Source organism: Temnothorax curvispinosus, unplaced genomic scaffold (assembly GCF_003070985.1).
Source record: "Temnothorax curvispinosus isolate PA1 unplaced genomic scaffold, ASM307098v1 QBEX01009499.1, whole genome shotgun sequence".
Classification (NCBI taxonomy): domain Eukaryota; kingdom Metazoa; phylum Arthropoda; class Insecta; order Hymenoptera; family Formicidae; genus Temnothorax; species Temnothorax curvispinosus.
In genome coordinates, this window is record NW_020219279.1 from 1 (window position 1) to 1,690 (window position 1,690).

At 31.5% G+C, this 1,690-nt stretch overlaps 1 protein-coding gene across 1 annotated transcript in view; it reads right to left on the bottom strand.

Annotated features, from left to right (window-relative positions):
* Positions 1-633: 633 nt before the first annotated feature.
* The window catches only part of LOC112459068 (fatty acyl-CoA reductase wat-like), a gene marked incomplete at both ends in the record, with an annotated part of 4,380 nt that continues 3,323 nt past the window's right edge, over positions 634-1,690 (bottom strand). The window contains 3 exons of the mRNA XM_025022967.1: positions 634-700; positions 781-1,038; positions 1,165-1,404. Of these exons, the coding sequence (XP_024878735.1) occupies positions 634-700; positions 781-1,038; positions 1,165-1,404 (565 nt within the window). The remainder of the gene's footprint in view (positions 701-780; positions 1,039-1,164; positions 1,405-1,690) is intronic.

Sequence of the window (1,690 nt, forward strand, 5' to 3'; positions counted from 1 at the left end):
ATTATTATTTAACAACACCTTACTTTTAGGTTGTATCTAATCTTTCCGTATTCATCAATGGATCGTTTAAGTTTTAATGAATTAGCTGATATACATCTTATGTATGGTCTTATTGCTCAAAGTAATGCTGCCGAGGCAAGAAGATTATACATCCAGTCTTTTCCAAATCGAGATGTACCGGGAATAGCGTCTTTTCGAAATGTAGACAGAAACTTGAGAGAATTTGGTAATTGTAATTAAAGAAAATTGAAAATAAAAATTTACGATTTTTGAACATAAAAGTGGCTATAACTCGGAAACGGCTCATTTCCGAACCTATGTTTGTATGAACTTTTTTGCTTGTTTTTGGGTCCCGAATCACCTCCCGAAGTGAAGTAGGCGATTTTTCGGTCACCCTGTATATGGCCATGTATAATTATATACTCTTATATATATATAGCAATATAATATTGTTTAAGATTATATTTTTCATTTCTTATAGGATCATATATAATCATGTATCTATTAATATAAACTAATATAAACTAATATGAATAAATAAGAGATTTCTTTTTCCCGGGATATATCTCATAAAAAATGTTGTATACATGTAAAACGGACATATAAAAGTTATGTACATATAATTGTAAATACGATCCAGACAATCCAAAAGACGGCAAAAGTAAAAATAATTTTTAACGTTTGATGAATCCAATAAAATCTAAAATAAAAGATTTTTTTATCAATAAAAACTAAACTTAAACTAACAAAATTAATCAAAAATGAAAAAAGATCTGTTACCTCCTATATTTGATACGACTGATTTGTAAACTACTGTCATCTTCATTTAATAAATGAAGTCGTAAACCCATATAATGATCAATTAAATATTTTGTCCAGTCAAATCCAACCATGCTGAAATTAAATAATTGCTGATCATCTTCACTGAGATGACTCCACATCGCTTGAACATTGTCAGTGGAAAAATTCCATTCATTGTTGCAAAAAGGTTGGATCGCGTTGGAAAATTTGTCGACCTTCTTACATAACTTCCACATTCTGAAACACATATAGAACTATTATAATTTTTTACATTATAAAGATAGAATTTTATTTGGTCTTGATACAAACTATGAGATATATATACATCAAGTAATAAAAACAATATTTAAATCTACGTGATACCTTGGGTTACGATTCATACATATGTTTATAGCGTCTATAAGTAAAGCCGGAAGGAAATGACCGAGCCAAACGCAAATTCTGTACGGTATTTTACGTTGAAAGTAAAATGCTAAAGGGAAATATATGGCATCATGTAGAGGATACATCTTATTTATGTCAAAAAGTGTATAAGCATATTTATGCCACGTAGGTCCATCAACTGGTGACACAAAATTATAAATTAATGTATCCTTGCCTCTCCTACAAGATAAATCCATTTAAACATAATTATGTTGTACATTAATTATACTTCTTTACACATCAGAGTCATTTATAATCATATGCTAATGTTCGTGTGTGTGTGTGTGTGTGTGTGTGTGTGTGTGTGTGTGTGTGTGTGTGTGTGTGTGTGTGTGTGTGTGTGTGTGTGTGTGTGTGTGTGTGTGTGTGTGTGTGTGTGTGTGTGTGTGTGTGTGTGTGTGTGTGTGTGTGTGTGTGTGTGTGTGTGTGTGTGTGTGTGTGTGTGTGTGTGTGTGTGTGTGTGTGT